This window comes from Harpegnathos saltator, unplaced genomic scaffold (genome assembly GCF_003227715.2).
Source record: "Harpegnathos saltator strain DR-91 unplaced genomic scaffold, Hsal_v8.6 scaffold203, whole genome shotgun sequence".
Taxonomy (NCBI): Eukaryota; Metazoa; Arthropoda; class Insecta; order Hymenoptera; family Formicidae; genus Harpegnathos; species Harpegnathos saltator.
In genome coordinates this window covers 1,203,729-1,220,139 of record NW_020229988.1, presented here as the reverse complement: position 1 = coordinate 1,220,139, position 16,411 = coordinate 1,203,729, and the positions used below count along the sequence as shown (strand labels likewise).

Sequence of the window (16,411 nt, the reverse complement as noted above, 5' to 3'; positions counted from 1 at the left end):
ATTTGCTCGGCGCTTTAACGAAGAATTTTTTGAGCCGCTGTTTTCAGCGGGAGCACAAGCACCGGAGGAACCGAAGAGAGGAAAGTAAACTGAGATACTTCCTCTCTTCTTTCTTTCTCCTCCTCTTCCTCGGCTAGGCGAAAGCCGGTTCGGATAACATTTAAAATACCTGCGCAACGCCCGCGCGCGCGCCGAAAACTTTAAACAAAGATTTATCTTCCGCAGCTGGTCGGGCTCGAAGGACGAAAAAGGGCTCGAGGAAGGAACGCAATCGCGTAGAAGTTGTAGCGTGCTCCCCGCGCGCAGCTGGGCAACTCGCCGTCCGCGCGGGAATTTTGTTTACTAACATAATTTGCGGTTACCGTCGCGTCGTAGAAAGCCGTCGTGACTCTCTCCGCGGCTCACTTTTACGCAGTGCGATCACGATCGGCGGCACTCGAAAAAGGAGGAGAGCACGTTGATACATACCTGGGATGCATCTTAGCGGGACCGTTACTTTTGCGCGGCGAGTCCGCGCGGAAGCCACCCGATTCGTTTTATGTAAGTTGACGCTAGTCGTGTACAGCGGAGTTCGTTCCGCGACGAGACGCTCATGAAAGAATCGTATAAATCATAAATGAAAACGTCTCGACCGTTTTACGTATTTTCTTCTCCTTGAATATTTTATCTTGTAACGAAAGCCGGCGGGCTCGGAGTTTCTTCTCCGCTCCAGAAAAAAAAACGTTCCCTTCGTCGTATCGCTCCCGCCTCCGCCCCCTCTTTACAGCACGCGGTAACATCGCGAGTTTTTATGGTCCCGGATCCTGTAACCATACTGTAACTCAACTCCGGAAACATCATAAAGCAGGCGAAAGTTGCTCCGTGGCGACGCTCCTCGCGCTGAAGAGCGCCATTTAACTTTCGCGATTCAGTAATCGGACACAGAGTCGCATTTATGAATATAAATCGACGCGCGTGTAGCCCGTCCGCGGGATGGGAAATTATACAGCTTTACCGCGACGAGCGGATTTTCGGATTTAAATACCCGTCGCGCAGGAATTCGCAAACAGTTCGCTTTCGAGCGGGATTCTTCCAACAATGACGTGATGAAACATTTGGGAGCGCATTTTCGCAAGATTGTACGCAGGAGAGCATCGGAATCGAGAGGGGTAAATATATAGAAAAGGGTACACCTCATTTTTTTCATTTTTTTCATTTTGAAATATGTTACGAAGGATGAAATTCTGAGTGACTTTTCCTAATACAATTATGTGGGGGTCGCTTATAGTTTCTGAGATATTTGACTCTAAAGTTTTATAATTGTACGTTGAAGTATATTTAAAGTAGACAAGCAGTTTTCATTCACTTTAAATGTAGGAAACAGTACATATAAGCGGGAGAGGGGCTCCGCCCTTCCCCCGCACCCACTCCCCAAACAAATCCCCAAACAAATCCTAACCTAACCTAACTTATTGCATCTTTATATATTTTTGGACATTGTTGAAAAAAGTTCTCTTAAGATCTATCACTTGGCTCAACTTAACTTATTATAATATCTGCATATAATTAGGTGTTGTGGCTTTTAAGGAGATCTTTTCAACATCGTCCAACAATATATAAAGATACAATAAGTCAGGTTAGGTTAGGATTTATTTGGGGCGGGGGTGCGGGGAGGGGCGGAGCCCCTCTCCCGCTTATATGTACTGTTTCCTATGTTTCTATGTATACATTATGTTTGGATTAACTGTTTGTGGATTGTACTGTAAATAACGTCAGCTTATGATATCTGGAATTTAATTCCAGGGTAATCAAAATTCCAAAACTTTAAAATCAATTACCTCGGATAAACGACCCTCATATAGTTGTATCAGGAAGTTACTCAGAATTTCATCCTTTATAACATATTTCAAAATGAAAAAAACCAGTAAGGTGTACCCCTTTCTATATATTAGGTGTACAAATGAATAATTCAAATTATTTTAAGCAGTTATGAAATCAATTTTAAATTGAATAGATTTTCCCGCTCTTTTGTGATTACGCAATGTTGACATATTAAAAAGGCTATTAAATAGAACATATAGTTTGGCGAAAGGTCCAACATAACCTTCAAAAGTATTCAGTTCAGTACAGTCGAAAATGGCAACAGATAAGGTGCATATCCGACACTGCATTCTTTACGAATTCCAACAAGGAAGAAATGCTGCAAGAGCATGCGAATCGATTTGTTCCTTTCTCGGCGAAGGTGATCGTATCGTACGATGTATGCGCATTTTGGTTTAAGCGGTTTAAAAGCGGTAATTTCAGTCTAATCGACAAACAACGCCCTGGAGGCCCTCCGAAGTGCGATAATGATGATTTGGAACAACCGCTCGCGGAGAATTCGGCACAAACACAAAAAGAGCTTGCAGAACAGTTGGGAGTAACGCAGCAAACGATTTCCAAACGCCTACATGAGATGGGAAAGATCCAGAAAGAAGGAAAATGGGTTCCGCATGAACTCGCTGAAACCAACAAAAATCAACGAGTGGCAGCGTGTCTTTCTCTTCTCAATAATCAGCGTCGAAAATCTTTCTTGTGGAACATGGTTACGGGCGATGAGAAATGGATACTCTATGACAATCCGAAACGCAGAAAGTCATGGGTAAATCCCGGCGAATCATCAAAATCGCTTCGGAAAGAAAGTTCTTCTCTGCATTTGGTGGGATATCAAGAGCGTGCTTTATTATGAGTTGTTGAAACCGGGTTGAAACAGTTACTGCGGACTGCTACCAACGTCAATTAATCTGCTTGAGTCAAGAATTGGAACGAAAACGCCCGTATACTGGCAAAGGAGATCGTCCAGTGAAATTGTTGCATAACAACGCCAGGCCACACATTGCTTCCAATACAAAAGACACCATAATGAGTCTTGATTGGAATGTCTTGCAGCACCCGGCGTATTCACCAGCATTGCTCCATCCGATTATCACTTGTTCCGGTCGATGCAACACGCCTTGTCCGATATGTACCTCCAATCAGTGGATGAGATCCGAAAATGGCTTGACGACTTTATCGTGTCCAAAGACGTAACATTTTTCCGAGATGGAATTCATCAGCTGCCTGAAAGGTGGCTTAAAGTTATAGAAAGCAACGGCGAATACTTTGAATAATTTAATTTACTTTCTTTTAAAATAAACCTTGAATGTAGCTGAAAAAATTGGATTATTCATTTGTACACCTAATATTTACTCTACTTCAAATATTGTACTTCAACGTACGATTATAAAACTTTAAAGTCAAATATTTCAGAAACTATAAGCGACCCCTATATAATTGTATTAGGAAAAGTCACTCGGAATTTCATCCTTTATAACATATTTCAAGATGAAAAAAATCGGTGAGGTATTTTTCCCTTTTCTATATATTTACCTCGAAGGGGGGAGGGGGCGGGAATACCGGTAATATCGATATATCGAGTATCCCCGGCTTTACCCACTGGAGTTTGGAACTGGAGTTGAACTGGAGAGTCACCAATTTCTCCGCGGATCTCTGCAGTTACTGGAGGGGAGACGATAATGAGGGACGATGCACTCTGTACGTACCGCGCGAGAAATTAGTTTCTCCGGTCTTAATTTTAATAGCTTATAAGAGCCCTCGCGCGCGCGCTGAGTTTCTCTCCTCGGCTTTTCTCTTACTTTCCGACCCTTTTCCCCCTCCCCCCCGCCCTCGCCCCGGCTGCAGCCTCTTTCTCTCTTCCCTTTCTACCCATCGAGATCTTTCTGTCTCATTGGCTTTCTACCTCGCTCCAGAAAACGCTACCAAAGATTCTTTGATAACTTTGTCCTCGCTGCGTCCCCCGCCGCCGCGCGCGCGATGAACTCTATAAAGGGAATCGCAGCGGCGAGCGATCGATAAGGTAAACGCTGTCCGAACAGCGCCAACTGATTTCAATGTTCCATAAGCACGCTGTTATCGAGTACGATTATTTATCGCCCGCTTTTTGCGGCCAAAGCCCGACCCGGAAGCATCTGTCGCGGACGAGTTACAAAGCGCTTAATCAAAGCTCCTTTGTCTCGTGATTTTTTGTGCCCCGACTACGTGACTAGATAACCGAGATCGCGTCCATGTTTCGTAATCAGAAATCTATTTCCTGTCGCGGGGGGGAGGGGGGGGGACGAGAGCGGCGTCGGGTCTCGCGCGGCTTTTCCACGCAAAAATATTTTTTTTTAGACGACTCGCCAGACAAGATGGAATTCGGGAGCAGCGTGGTGAATGAAACTGCGCGCGATATTCGAAACGCGTCGCATCAACGGCTGCTGTTTAGTCGCCGCCGGCTGATCGGTGTCGAATTCTCGCTCTCGCTCTCGCGCGTGACACGCGCGTATAATATACGCGACATACACCGCGAGCAATGACATCTAAATAAAGCCTCGGGCGAAAATTACGAGTCATAAGTTTCCCAGGAATGAAACTAGTGCGCAACCGTTGACAACAATAACGCGCGCGCGCGGCTGCGGGGTGCTCCATTGTGCCGGAACGCAATTTCGTCGGATTCATTCACCGGCCCGGAGATCGATTTATGATGTTTAACGCGCTATCTCGCCAATTAACGAAAATATATACACACACGCGCGCGCACAAGCCAAGCGGCAAGTTGACTATTTTCCGCGATATCGCGCGTGTATGCGAAATACGTGTTATCAGGTGTTTATTCCCCTCCCCGCCCCCCGCGGCTCACGGTTCTTCTCGGTCGTAGCCGCGGTGATTTATCGCCCGACCATGCGTCGAATGTAAATTACACGCGGATGTGCATCCGGAATAGAATATCGACACGCACGGGCCTTCGTTATATCTCGCGAGGGAACGTCTCGTAATCATAATCCTTGCGCCATCCACGCGAGAAGTTACGCGAAATGCGGAGTACTACATATGTATCTCGACGATGTGCTTCCGCGAACTGCGCTGAACTAGACACGTTACGCGCGACATTTTTACAGTTATGTACTTTGGCACGTCTCGCATGACGATAATTGTTGTTACCTCCCGGCGCGTTATTCCCGCCGGCCGTTTTGCGCGTCGGCGAAGAGCTGTCGCGACGAAATCGCGAATCGCTAAACGATCAATTTGCTAAACAAAGCGCATTGATTAACAGACATTAGTTGACAACTGGACGCGCGCGTGTCGCTGAACGGGGCCTGATAATGTCACCGCCGCGAGATTTGCACAGCGCGGCGCACTTAATCAGATTGTTAATCAGCGGACGTTACGGCCGCTGTGAAGAAGAGAAGAGAGAAAAGGCGAGAGGAGAGAAACCCGGCGCGGCGTCTCCTAAAATTTCATCGGCATTCGGCTGTTTCCCCATATCGGTTTTCGATTGCGGTCGCGAATTTCTGCGATTTCGGCCTTTTAGCGGCCGAGTACGGGAAGTAATTTGGAGCGGACAATATCCGACATGCATAGGCCATGTAACAAATTGAATTTCGAGTATTGCGCTTATTTGCCGAAAGCCTATCACGATATGCTTTCGCTACGTTACGTGGCAATCATTTACGAGTGCCGCTTGAGTTGTATACGAGGGTAGCCGAGTGAGCGGCGAATGGATGCACCCCAAAGTCTCTTTTCCGCTCCGCGTGAGGCGTGTTCAATTTTCGACTTTTGGCAGGTGCAGCTACCCTCCCGCCCCCTGCCGCGGACAAAACGCGCAAATGTGCAAAAGTCAAGCCGAATGAAGAACTGAATTAAGACTGTTGGTAGATGGTCCATTTAACGGAAGGTTCTTCTTGCGATTTTCCAATCTTCCCGAGCTAGAAATTGTTTGTTAAGACCATCGTCATGAAACATAAGGCCCTGACAAGGCTGAAAGTAGGATGCTCTAAAAAGGGATGTCTCATATTACGTCAGGTCTCATATTACGTCAGCTTCGAGATGGATCTTTTAGGGATACCTTAGATTTTACGAAATAAGGCTTTGATAGAGAAAGCTTAGAAGGATTTTTTAGGGATGCCTTGATCTAATAAATAAGACTTTGATAGAGGAAAAACTGATATGAGCCTTAGAAGAATCTTTTAAGCATGCTTTAAATATACAAAATCAAGTTTTGTTATAGAAAATTAATAAGATCTGAAGCGTGTGATAAAATTGTCATATTTTAGTATTATTTTAGTAGGTACGCTTTATCTGGTTCTTTTAAAGATTTTTTAATTATACCGCAATTTTTAAATATACCGCAAAGACAAATTTTATTAGTTCATTAGTTGCCATATTTATTAGTATCTTCCAAGGATTTTTCTAGTATTGCCTTCGTTTTGAAATGCAGCACACTTTAATAAAAACAGTAGCAGGATTTTTATGTGTTATTTTATAAAATCATTTTTATGATTTTATAAAGAATATTATATTTTATTGTAAAGTACACTATATTTTTAAAATAAAAACTTTGTCATATACTAACAAGGTTATAAAGAAATAAGGAAATTATAGTCTAAATTTCTTAGAATGTAAAGAACGAATATTTTTATTCAAACTATAATAAAAATATTTCCTTATAAAGCCTTATTAATATTGCCTTATAAGAACCCGTTAAACAATTTGTTACACATCTTGTAGAATCCTTATCTTTCTATCCTTGTTAGGGCCTGATTAATGTTAGGGAAAAATAATCAGGCCCTTACCAGAGCCTTATTAATTTTTCTACTCGGGTTCTAAACGTCTTCTAATGGCGTTTTACAGCCTAACTGACGGGGCGGTTCGATGTTCGAGAAACTGAAAGTAGAAGAAACAAATTGCAGGACACGCGGCGCATTGTCGTCGTTGGCCGTTCCTCGAGCGGCCTCAAACGACCTGGCCGGAAATTGGACTAATAACAATCCAATATCGCCGATTATTTCTTTCGCGGAAATTTTGCCCGATAATTGCGTGATTGGCCAACTTATTGCGCTCTCTCGCGACGGTTCGAAAAAAGGAAAACGAAAAAGAGATGAAAGAAAACCGGCTCGCGTTATTGAAAGACCGCCGTGTGATAACGGCGCCGCGCGTTGCGAAAGCAACGCCGTAAAAGTAGGCGAGTCCGCTTCTCGTTGGGGAAAGAGAAACGACAATATTACTCGAGTGATCCTTTAATGAGCGTAACATTAACGAGGTGATCAGCGATTGTACAACAGAGTGCGGCCGCCCCGCCCCGCCGTGCAGCTTCGTCGTCGACGTGGCACCTGGTGGCACCTGGCCGCACGGGCTAATGATATTCCTCAGGCTGATGATGATGATGATGATGATGATGATGAGGAGGAGAAGGAGGAGGAGGATGAGAAGGAGGAGAATTATAATGCTGTTGAACAGGATTGCCGCTTTGGTGGCTGTTGTGCACTTGGGCGTGAAATCCGTCTTTACCCGCGCGATACTTCACCGTTCTGATATTGCCATCTGCATCCTTCACGGTGTACTCGCCGAACACCTCCGTACCTGCAAAACGTCGACGTAGGAGTTATTTATCTTGCGCTCGCTGCCCCACGCAAAGCTGGCACATTTGGGACGCGCGTTATCGTTCTCTTTTTTATGAAGACGAATTGAGATTTACAGGAGCGCGACGGAATACAAAACGCTGTGCCGCTCTTTTCGGAAATCCGCTGCAGCTCGCGCAAGCCCTACACTCTTCGACGCTGCTGCACGATTTTTTCTCGTGCAAAAGTTCCGAGATATCCGAGAGCGACAGATTGCGTGAGCAAGCTATTGCACAGTGCAAGGCCTGTTTACGTTTCGCTGTACGTTTCATTAAAACGCGCGACGAATCGGGATATTACGTTTATTCGCACGCTGTATACCTTCCGCTCGTTAAAACGTTCATTTAAACCTGGTCGATTTCGAAATCGGCAAATATATGTAATATGTATAGCGAAGCAACTGTTGGATAAATAATTTCCCTTAAAGCAGATAATTTGCACGGGTTTTCATCAAATCTGGATTTTCATTTTGCTTTGCATTTCGGGTCTCAAGCGATCGCAATTGATACTTTTATTATATACGCGTTAATGAAAAACGTCATCTCTCATCAAACCTTAAATAAATACGATTATTTAAACGAGATTTGTTTATTGAGTGTAATAATGGATATATAAATCCCAACTTAATCGGATAAGTATTCGTTCAACCTCCATTAAATTACGGATTTCTACGGTATGTTGCATCCAAATATATACAAATTTCACTGACGCACACAACCGTAGGGTGTTTAGTGTTTGCCGTTAAACATTAATTACGGTTTCATTTTAAAACGATAATGACCAGAACGTGTAATCGGCCTAAAGTTTTGTTCTAACCGAGTGAAAAAGACGGCAGTGACATGGCACGGTTGCTCGAAAGAGAGAGAGAGAGAGAGAGAGAGAGAGAGAGAGGTGCTTTTATCAATAGCCGCTATCTAAGCGTTATATGATTATGAACTTTTCAGCCGGCGCACATCTACCTTTGAAGGCGGAAATGCCAAAGCGCGGTTTTTTAGAAGCACTTTTATCGTTCCTAACTTCTCTCTCGGCGCGTTGCTACGAAATCTCTCGCTCCAGTTAAAACTTGACGACGCTCGATGACTTCGTTTTACGTAGAAAATAAAAAAGAGTCGCGCTTTGTGGAAATACCATTAGGAAATTATGAGAAACTGGGCCATCGAAAATGATGTTTGCCTCGGGGTTATGGGAAATTTCGTTTCATCCTGACGTGAAGGTTACGCGTACGCGCGTTACGATTACCTTCAAACGAGACGAGCCGGGCATAAAGCTAAGATTAGTATTTATCGAGTGCGTGCCTCAAGTAAATAAAACGGTCGTTGTTGGCTTGAGCCTGGTGTTTCCGCGGGTAGGGGAGTACTCTTCAGCATTCAAATTGTCGGCAGAAATGCGGATCGCGTAGAAGCTGTCGCTCTTCCAACATTGTTCTCAACACAACACAGAACCCCGCAAGCGTCTTAAATAAAATATTCCCAACGTCATCGACCGTTCGTTTGAGGCACGAACGGAGAGAGAAAGAGAGCGAGCGACAGAGAGAGAGAGAGAGAGAGAGAGAGAGAGAGAGAGAGAGAGAGAGAGAGAGCGAGAGAGAGAGAGAGAGAGAGAGAGAGCGAGAGCGGCGTGTAAGCCAGGTCGAAGGAATTACCGTGTCGCGACTATTCATTGGGTATTCCAAGAGCAACATTATAAAATTGCTCAAGCAAAGGTCACGTTGCCACTTTTATTCGCACAATCAGTCTATTCTACGTTCGCCTCGCTACATTTGTCAGCTTTTTTCTCTCTCCGAGTTCCCGGGGCATCGCGATTCCGCGTACGTAAGTAGGTTATTCTTATTCTCCTCGTTCGTAGTACGTACGAGAAGACAAGAAGGATCCTCCCGAGACGGAGGAGATTAATCTCCATTCAAACTACGCGAGCTTACCGTCTCTGTATTCCTTTTGACCGTGATAATCGCCCGTACGCCGGTCCTCGACCCCGTACGAGAAGGCGTAATGCGGATGAGCCACGTAGTCCTCATGGTGACGGCCGTCATCGTCCCTCCAGATGACCTCCTGGTCGTCGCCCATCACCGGGCCGTGGAAGTGCTGGAAAGAGTGCGCATGGCCAGCCGACTTCGCGTTAACCAGGAGCAAGGTTGCGAGCAGCAGTACGGACAGGATGAGCTGGCAAGAAGCACCTTGATCTCGTTAATCGACTGGCCGCGCGAATGAAACGCTCGTACTGAGACACGGGATGCGATTTAGAAAACAAAAACATCAGCTGCGCGACTGCAGCTGAGTAGTAGCTAAGCAAACGAGAGGAAGGACGAAAGCACCTCGAACGCGCGCACGGCTTCCTCGCAGGAAGAACCGTAACAACTACAGGGCGAGCTCTCAATCGTGCCGAGCGTGACGCTCGGGCTGGTGAGTATTAGCTGACGGAAAACATGGAAGCGCGCGAATTGTGTCGGGGGAGGGAGGGGGAGGGAAGATAGTGGAGGATACGTGGAAGAGAGCAAAACACAAGCCGGCTGTAGAATTCACGGGTCTTGCGATGAAAAGGGTGAACGGGCGGGGGAGGGGGAGAGATAGGTGAATTACTGGGGAACAAAGGAAGCGGCTTAGACCGGATGAGAAAGAAAGATAATATAGATAAGGAAATTCACGGGGGGATGAGTGCCCTTTGTCGTGAATTTCAGCGGAACGCAGTCGGCGTTGGACGCGTCCTCTTCTTTTCGATATTCAAAGTGCCCCGACGACGACGTACGAATGAACCGTAAGGTAAACTTTAATTAAGATGCGTCCTCCGTGTTGACGGGAAGCTGGGCTTGCCGGGATGTTCGTTTGACACCGTCGAAAGGGGGGGCTTTTACATACATCACGGCACAATCTCTTCTCGCGCAAAATGTGCACGGAATTAGTTTCCCCTGCCGTTCCTCTCTCCGCGCGTAATTGTTGATTCAATCTCGCGAGCGCGAGCGTCTGATCGGGGATCTCCCGTTGGAATTTCGCCGGAGAAACATCAACTCGATACGCGGCGGAACCGCGTTTCTGACCGACAGCTCGCGCGATTTTGCGGACACGGCGGAAATGGAAAAGTGGGGAACAGACTCTCGCCGGTCGTGAACTCGAAGCAGCGGCGAAATTCGCCCGGTCTCACCGCGAGCGTCACACACTTTGCTCGCGAGGTGGAGACGACAGGTGGGATGATAATCATGCGGCGTGGTCACTCACTTTGGAAGTCATCATGATGCCGATTCCCTTCACGCCCGCGATCAATCCGCGTGACCCGCACTCGCCCCCAAAACTGCGCGATTCGCCCGATGCCATTGTTCCTTTTATAGGTCCGCTTTTCAAGTTCCCCCTTTGCTTAATTCTTCTTTGGATCCATGCCCGGCAGTTGGGCTGAGCGCTCCCGCGGACGTTGCAAAACACAATTATTCAACCGGCCCGGCCGGCGCAAAAAGCGCCGCGGTGCTCGCTCAAGCGCACATTGGCCAATCCCGGGCTAATGGTGGCCGCTCGTTGCGGGGCGGGAGGGGGGACGAAAAAATAGATCGCCGGACTCGTCCGTTTCTTTCGCCTCGCGACACGTGCATATCGATCAGGACCGCGCGATCGATAGCGTCGCGAACACCTCGCCGTCGGCCGTCACGCACGGCGACGCGCGACGTTCGCCTGCGATGTTGGCTTTTCTTCCGGTGCGTCGAAAAACTGCTACTCCCGTGGTCCATTTTTCTTAATGTGACTTCTTCTTAGATCCGATATGCCGGGAGCAGTTAGATCGACGTGGATGACGAGACGGAACGAGAGAGGAGATTGCGAGCGCAGTGATCGTTTTTAGATCGGCGGACACTTTGTCGACTTTGTGAACTGTCGACTCGCTCGGTGACGGCAAACGGATGAGAATGAAATGGGTTTGTGTGCGAACTCTCGGCGGTTGCCTAAGGACCTTCGATTAAAATAAAAGTATACCGAAACAAGGACGATAGATAAGAGCCAAACGCCGGTCTAATGCGTCACCTTGGCGCTGCATTTTTGGGCATCATTTTCGTTTGTAAGTTCGACTTTGCACATCACAAGCACATCATAAACACCTCCACAAACTTTGTGACAGACACATTTTGCATAATCCGCTTGGAAAGTGGCCGTAATAGCAGCATGTGAATCAATCGCTCGATAGATAGATGTGAATGAGTAATTATCTCGGTCTCTCTCGATTTGACCCCTCTTACGCTAATCCGTTAATTAATCTTCTCGCTCGTCCGTCTCCGTTGACATTGCGAGTTAATTGTACAAAATTTGGACGATTGCCGTAACGTTGAAAAATTCTTGCGCAACCGCTCTCCGGCTCTCCGCTCGCCGGCTCTCCGCTCGCCGCGTTGAAGTAGCGATACGCCAGAAAATTTCGCACGACATCGTCGAGTGGTCCTCCCGTGTATTAACAAAAAGCGGAAGACTCCATTTGCTCTCACTTTATAGTGGAACAGAACGGAACGAAACGGAACGGTGGGTCTTAGAGTGGAGAGGGTGGGCGGTGGTTCAGGAGGGGGTGGTTCAGGGGATGGAACAGAGCGAGGAACGAGACGAGAGGACGAATTCTGGCACACGATGCGCTGGAGCGGCGGAAGTGCTCGAAGAGGCGCTCAGGTTTTGAGTTATGACACTTTTTGAGTCGAGAAGTCGCATTGTGAATGGCGCATCCGGGTCCGGCATAATATCCTACCTCGATCTCAGAGCGGGCCGGCGATAAATCTGCCTTAAATAAGATTTGCCGGCGACACTCCGGAGAAATAAAAGGAACGTGCTGGACGACGGCGTGGAGACTGGAGGATGCCAGCTTGTTACCTCTTCGACTTCGGCCCGCTGATGCGCTTCGCTCGCCGGTTCATACCGCTGGAGTTAATGAGTAGCCTGGAGTCTTCGCTTTCGTCCTAATTGCGAGCGCGCAGCAGCAGCGAGCAAGCAAGCAAGCAAGCAAGCAAGCAAGCAAGCAAGCAAGCAAGCAAGCAAGCAGGCAGGCAAGCAAGCAAGCAAGCAAGCAAGCAAGCGAACGAGCGAGCGAGCAAGCAGTTTCGATCTCAATTTCTCATCTACTGCGATGACTCTCGCCGCGTATAAAGCAAATGATGGCATATAAAGCTCCCTTTTATGAACCTTTACACTCAAAGTTTATTCCTCCAGCTTTATCGAATAAATTGTAAGGCGGTGATAATGTGTAAACGATATCCAGTTAATGAGAGAAAGAGAGAGAGAGAGAGAGAGAGAGAGAGAGAGAGAGAGAGAGAGAGAGAGAGAGAGAGAAAGAGAGGGAGAGCAGTCTCGTCGCACAGCAATTGTATAGTGAAATACGACCGCGTCGAATATTGCATTTCGAACGATTTATTTTCTTTAGCTGTATTTCTCTGGCAATTATCATACGTCGTCAGAGTGTGGTAATTTCGTTTTCAATAATAATGGTTATTGCTTGGTATTATTAAGATTGGCATCGTATAAAGAGGCTGTTGGAGTTGCATGTTACGTTGTAATTGTTATTTCATGTTTCGCGTTTTTGCGAACCCAGTTCGCAAATGATTTGTACATTGTGCATATCGATATATTAGTGTTAATTGTACGTGTTAATTACCGATCATTCCTATAGCGATGTGTAATCGATTGCGTTTGTTCCTCGCGGTGAAAGCGAGAAAATTCCCAAATCCGTGCGTTTGGCGTGCGAAACGAAGGAGCGGAGTGCGCTCACGGGAATGCGCGAATAAATACTGTAGGTCGAGGCACGACTTGCTGCAGCAGCTTTGCGATTGCGAATTATGTGTATAGTTTCTCGAGTTTTATAGTCTCTCGGAATTATGAAGTTATACCGTGAAAGTGACGGCGATAAATCAGGCTCAAGATTAAATTGTAGGAAACATGATTTGTTGCTGACGTAAAATACGAGGAACGCCAAAGGGAAATTGCGCCAGTTTGCGTCTGAGTCGGCCTCGTATGTGCGTTTTCCACGACAATGCGCATTAATCATTTGTTTTGTGTTTCCATAAATTTTTATTCGCTCTAAGCATGACCTGGTCACACCCACACATGCACACACACACACACACACACACACAGGTAAGAAACGTAAAAGCAATTTTGTGTATTGCTTAAAAACTCTCTTGTTCCGCTTTGATATCAACGAGAAGCGTTGTCTTTGCGACACTCCGATCATATTCGAGAACACGCATTTTGTCAAAATTATATAATCTACTATGTCTGATTAAATAGCATTTATGAGACGAGCGACGAGCGGCGGACGCATCACTGACAATTTCCAACGGTAATTCGCGCCTTGCGCAGGCTGAACCGACACGATGTGATTCGACGATCCCGCAAGCATCGCGCAAAATCCGTAAGGTCTCGCGCACTGGACGCGCAAATTGTCACTTCATTTTGCGGACAATTATTGGCGCATCTTGGCGGGGGACGTCGGCCGCACTCGCGCGTACATCCCCCGGACGAAATTTTGTAATTTCGGCACACGCGCTCGAGCTCGCATCACGCGGGTCATCGGGGCCACTCTATGAAATGCAATTCGTGTTTTCGTTTGCATCCTGCGGGACAGGCTTTCACGACACGGGACAGTTCACGCGTGGAAGCGAGACAAATTGGCTGATGCGTACGTTAGACGATAAATCACGATATTCCATTTTATTTCACCCCTTCTCGCCCGGAAAAATCTATCGCTCGTACGCCCGTATTTCCGCTCGTCCCTTGTTCTTTCTCTCTCTCTCTCTCTCTCTCTCTCTCTCTCTCTCTCTCTCTCTCTCTCTCTCTCTCTCTCTCTCTCTCTCTCTCTCCCTTTCTCTTTCCTTTCCTCTCCATTTTCTCGCTAACAGCAGGTTTGCATCGAATACGTATGCATTACGCGACAACTATTCTCCTCGACGCGGCTCACTTAGCGAACTATCCTTTTATCCGCTCGCGCGAGGCTCGATTTGAATTTTATAATGCTTTTTAATAAACCGCCGAGTGATATCGACAGGGTTATTAATGATCATCGCCGCATTCGGCTCGCCTGCGCACGGAATCTCGAGTACCAGGTATTAATGCTTTAATAATGTTTTAATGAATGTGCTCGACGTCGAAACGAGCGCGAGATCAGTATATAATGGCGCGTAGTTTCGATCGATTAACATAACTATCGCGTCGTAAAGTGCAGATAGAAAAGAATTGCGATCGCCATGAGAGATATAGCAATCGCAGCGCATGTTACTGTGCGCAAGGAGAGAAGGCAGCACAGCGCTACGTGAAATTACGAAAATTATCATAACTTTCATTCTGATTTATTCGCAATTATCATACGCCTGCGTTTAGTTGACTCGCGCACGGGGTATCGCATAAATTACGTTGAAGATAAATTTTTTTCAATCTTTTTTTAATAATCTTGAAAATGTCCGAGGTATCTGGGGCATGGTCTCATCAATCGCAAGCGACGTTCGCATCGTTAAACCCCGCTTGGCGTCGCACGATGCATCCTGCTATTTCCTGACTCACCTCAGCTGCGAGAACTCAAGTACGAGAAATTTTACACGCACTTCAAGCGTCGTACGATTTAAATAAATTAGAGTTGAAACTTTCAGAAGACGAATGAATTATATTTGTCAAAATTGGCAGCACTTTGTACATGAAATTATTAATTGCGAATCGATTGACGTCGTGTCCCGTTTCTCCTCTCTCTGTCCTTCTGCAACGAGCTGTGAAAAGGAATATATTAATCCAGCATTAGAAAAAGGGAGAGAAGCGTACGTGATCGTTTTTTAATTAAATGCACAGAAAAATGTAACATTTCTTGATTTTGACTTGTTTTAAAAGTAAAACACGAGGAAACTCAAGTCCAAGTTACTCGCAACGTTCCTGAAATTTAAGGGGGGAATTACATGCGGAGCAGGCCGTTTTCAAGATTGCTTTTACGAATTTTTTTAACAAAAGAGGCAGGATCAATGGACTTGAAATTTTCACAGTGTATTGGTTAATGTATTTACCGCTGCGCAAACTGAAGAGCCTGAAATGGGATGTCTTAACGCATCCACCGTATTCTCCTGATATCGCACCATCTGATTATCACTTGTTCCGGTCATTGCAAAATTATTTAAATGGAAAAAACTTTGACTCTTTGGAGGCCTTAAAAAACGGCGTCTCTTCGTTCTTCGAATCTAAACCGCGCAGTTTTTATGATCGAGGCATCCGTATGCTGCCAGAACGTTGGGAAAAGATTATAGAAAACGATGGAGAATATATCATTGATTGAATAAAGATTTTTGTTTGCCTAATCACTGTATGACTTTTACTCACAAACTCCGCACGAACTTTTGCACTCACCCAATACAAAATAAAAATAAATTTGTTATCTATATGGAAAGTATACATAAAACTTTAAACGCGTTTATCTGGAAACACCATTTTCTGAAACTATCGATACGATTACGCAAAACCTACTGAACCGAATAACTTGAAATTTTTACACATTGTACAGTAGACATGTAATCTTCGCCCGTACCTCGAACGCAGTTATATTTCATTTTATTCATTTTTTTAAACATGATTACAAGTTGAAGAAAATTTCATTTTCGATACTTTTTCTTTGTACAGTCATTATTTTTCCAAACTTGACTCCACTGCCTTCATTTTAAAACGGGCTTAATGGCAACCGTATATTTAAAAAATTTGTCTCATTTTTTATTTCAGAATAATGAGAGGCCCGGAATTATGCCGACAGCAAACATAGAGCTCGCAAACGGATGACTGCATTTTTATTTACAATTACAAGTTGGATCGGTTGTTGTGATTCAATAAAATTTATTTTATATTTTGAACATTAGTGAATACACTGTAAAAATTTCAAATGATCATTGATCTTATCATTAAAAAAAGTTCGTAAAAATGGCTTTAATGTAATTCCCCTCTCAAGACTCGCGCGATCGCTCTCTCTCTCTCTCTCTCTCATGATAC

The 16,411-nt window shown here is 45.5% G+C and overlaps 1 protein-coding gene across 1 annotated transcript; it reads right to left on the bottom strand.

Moving 5' to 3' along the window:
- Nucleotides 1–6,648: 6,648 nt before the first annotated feature.
- LOC105181584 (uncharacterized) lies at nucleotides 6,649–11,016 on the bottom strand. Its single transcript, XM_011138451.3, has 3 exons — nucleotides 10,664–11,016; nucleotides 9,373–9,613; nucleotides 6,649–7,416 (listed from the first exon to the last, which is right to left on the bottom strand). The coding sequence occupies exons 1-3, from the start codon at nucleotides 10,757–10,759 to the stop codon at nucleotides 7,190–7,192; spliced, it is 564 nt and encodes a 187-aa protein (XP_011136753.2). The 5' UTR covers nucleotides 10,760–11,016; the 3' UTR covers nucleotides 6,649–7,189.
- Between the last annotated feature and the right edge of the window lie 5,395 nt (nucleotides 11,017–16,411).